This window comes from Rhincodon typus, chromosome 4 (assembly GCF_021869965.1).
Source record: "Rhincodon typus isolate 14 chromosome 4, sRhiTyp1.1, whole genome shotgun sequence".
NCBI classification, from domain to species: domain Eukaryota; kingdom Metazoa; phylum Chordata; class Chondrichthyes; order Orectolobiformes; family Rhincodontidae; genus Rhincodon; species Rhincodon typus.
This window is the reverse complement of record NC_063335.1, coordinates 32,049,011-32,051,978: the sequence shown is the minus strand read 5'-3', so window position 1 is coordinate 32,051,978 and position 2,968 is coordinate 32,049,011. Positions and strand designations below refer to the sequence as shown.

The window sequence follows — 2,968 nt, the reverse complement described above, 5'->3', positions numbered from 1 at the left end:
AGAGTCTTTAAAGATTTTGCGAAGGAGCTCCCGATCGCTCAGACACTAATGATCCAAATGGCTATTACTGCCCTACAGATTTAATAAAATAAAACTGGAAACCTAAAAACCGAAAGAACTGCTGATGCTGGAAATCAGAAACAAAAACAGAAATTTGCTAGAAAAGCTCAGCAGGTCTGGCAGCATTCGTGGAAAGAAATCGGAGTTAACGTTTCGGGTCCAGTGACCCTTTATCAGGAACTGGAAACTTACATTCCTATTTGAATTTCTGAACCAATTGTCCCCAAAAGACTGAGAGCTCTGATGAAGAAGGGGGTGACAGGAGCCAAATCATTAACTCTGTTTCTCTCCCCACAGATGCTGCCAGAGCTGCTGAGTTTCTCCAGCAGTTTCTGTGTCAGATTTCCAGCATCCACAGTTCTTTGTTTGATTTCCGTGATTATTGTTTGGTGTTCCCTTAGAGAAATGTCCGACCTGTCACTGTTACAAACCGGCTTAGCCAGGGTCCCAGCTGATGGTTTCTCTGTGTGAAGCTGCCTTGCTAACGCAGCCTACCAGACCCCCACACTCCCCCTACCCTCAGGTCCTGCATTGATGGGATTTGGTGAGAGGCTGCCACGCCCAGAGCGCCCTGACGACTCACGTTTCCGAAAATCGCACCAACTCCATTCAACTTTGTGCCCTGAGCCAGTGCATCCGGCTCGGGAGCGGAGAGCTGTGCCTAACCCCCGGCTCAGGGCTGTGGACGTGTGTGTATTAGCCCCGGGCTCCGGTAGGTTGGAGCTGCCGGCGCTGTGTTTTTACCGTCCTGTGTATGGCTTGTCTGCTCAGTGCAGCCTCCTCCCTACAGTTCACCGGCGGCTCGGTGAGTCCCATTGCGGAGTAACCCCAGGAGCTGGCCCCTGGCTGGAATGGGTTGCTGCTCAGGCCGCTGTACCTTAATCTTCCTCTGTACCTTACAGCTGGTGAGTACTGCACCCCGACCCCGTTTATATCGGGTAATGTGGGCACCAGAACTGGGTGAGTGTATGGGGGCCAGTGCCTGGTCAGTATGGGGACCAGAACTGGGTTAATATGTGGAATAGTGCTGCGTCAATATGTGGCTAATGTGTGGACCAGTACCTGGTTAGTGTGTGCGCTGGGTTAGTGTGGGGACCAGTACTGGGTCAGTGTGTGAATCGTTGTTAAATAGTGGTTTGGTGATCCCATCTCGGAAAGGATGAAGTCTGTGAGATGTCTCAGCGGCAAACTGAAAGCAATAAGCAAACCGTGCGTTTGTTTGACTGTGCACCAGGGTCTGATGAGTGCACAGCAGCACGGAGCTGAGTGAGATCTAGTTGATGAAATCCCATGTTGAGGAGTTCAGTCCTATCCTGAAGATTAATATCAATCAACAGTAAACACTAATAACTGGGCACTTGCTCTCTGTGGGAAGCTGATGCCTCTGACCCATTTCTCGGTTTTTTTCTTTAATTTTAATTTGGTTTCTCTCTCTCTCTGTCTCCCATCTCTTTGTGTCTAACCGGGGACGGCTTGCTTGTTGCTGTGTGCTTTCTGAAGCTTCGAGAGATGCTCTGGTCTTTTACATTTGAGGACGATGCTGTGAAAGGAGCGGGCACTTCAGTTTGTGCTGTAATTTAACAATTGTGTGTGGTTTATTATAGGGAAGACTATTAATACTGTGGGGCTGTTGTAATATTGTTACTGACACTTCATCACTATTGAGGCAGACAGTGGCAAATTATTGGACTGACACCCCTTCCAGCCTCCCGCCCCATACACCCACTCACACACACACCCACCCCCAAACACACTCCTCGCTGTCTCCCACACACGCTCCTTTCTGTCTCGCACACACATACACACACTCCTCTCTGTCAGACACACACTCCTCTCTCACACACACACTCCTCTCTGTCAGACACACACTCCTCTCTGTCAGACACACACTCCTCTCTGTCAGACACACTCCTCTCTCTCACACACAAACTCATCTCTCTCTCTCACACACACGCACACAGTCATCTCTCCCTCACTCTATCTCACACACTCTCCTGTCTCTCACACACACTCTTCTCACACACACACTCCTCTCTTTCTCACACACACTCCTCGCTCTCACACACACACACTCATCTCTCTCTCTCACAACACACTCCTCTTTCTCACACACACATTCTCTCTCACACACACACTCCTCTCTCTCTCACATACTCCTCTCTCACTCACACATACACTCTCTCTAACACACACTTCTCTCTCACACACACACCTGTCTTTCTCACACACACTCCTCTCTTTCTCACACACACATTCCTCTCTCTCTCACACACACAGTCATCCCTCTCTCTCACACACACACTCTCTCTCACACACACACACACTCCTCTGTTTTTCTCTCACACACACATACTCCTCTCTCTCTCACACACACACAATCCTGTCTCTCTCTCTTACACACACACTCCTCTCTCTCTCACACACACTCTCTCTCACACATGCACTCCTCTCTTTCTTACACACACTCCTCTCTCTCACACACACACTGTCTCTCTGACATACACTCTCTCTCTCACACACACACACTCCTCTCTCTCTCTCTCACACACACTCCTCTGTCTCTTTCTCACACGCACACATTCCTCTCGCTCACACACACACACTCCTCTCTCTCACTCACACATACACTCCTCTCTCTCACACACACACACTTCTCTCTCACACACACACTCTCCTCTCTATCTCTCACACACACTCCTCTCTATCTCTCACACACACTCCTCTCTGTCTCACACACACTCCTCTCTCTCACACACACACTCGTCTGTCTCTCTCTCACACTCATACTCTCTTTCTCACACACACACAGACTCCACTCTCTCTCTTACACACACACACTCCTCTCTCTCTCACACACACACACTCCTCTCTCTCACACACACACTCCTCTCTCTCTCACACACACACT

General features: G+C 49.5%; 1 protein-coding gene across 2 annotated transcripts in view; it reads left to right on the top strand.

Annotated features, from left to right (window-relative positions):
• Window positions 1-692: 692 nt before the first annotated feature.
• LOC109921045 (sodium/potassium-transporting ATPase subunit beta-1-interacting protein 3) overlaps window positions 693-2,968 on the top strand; it is a 395,549-nt gene continuing 393,273 nt past the window's right edge. For both annotated transcript variants that reach the window (XM_048595878.1, XM_048595877.1), the window contains exon 1: window positions 693-965. In XM_048595878.1, coding sequence (XP_048451835.1) covers window positions 912-965 — 54 coding nt within the window. In that variant the 5' untranslated portion in view covers window positions 693-911. The remainder of the gene's footprint in view (window positions 966-2,968) is intronic.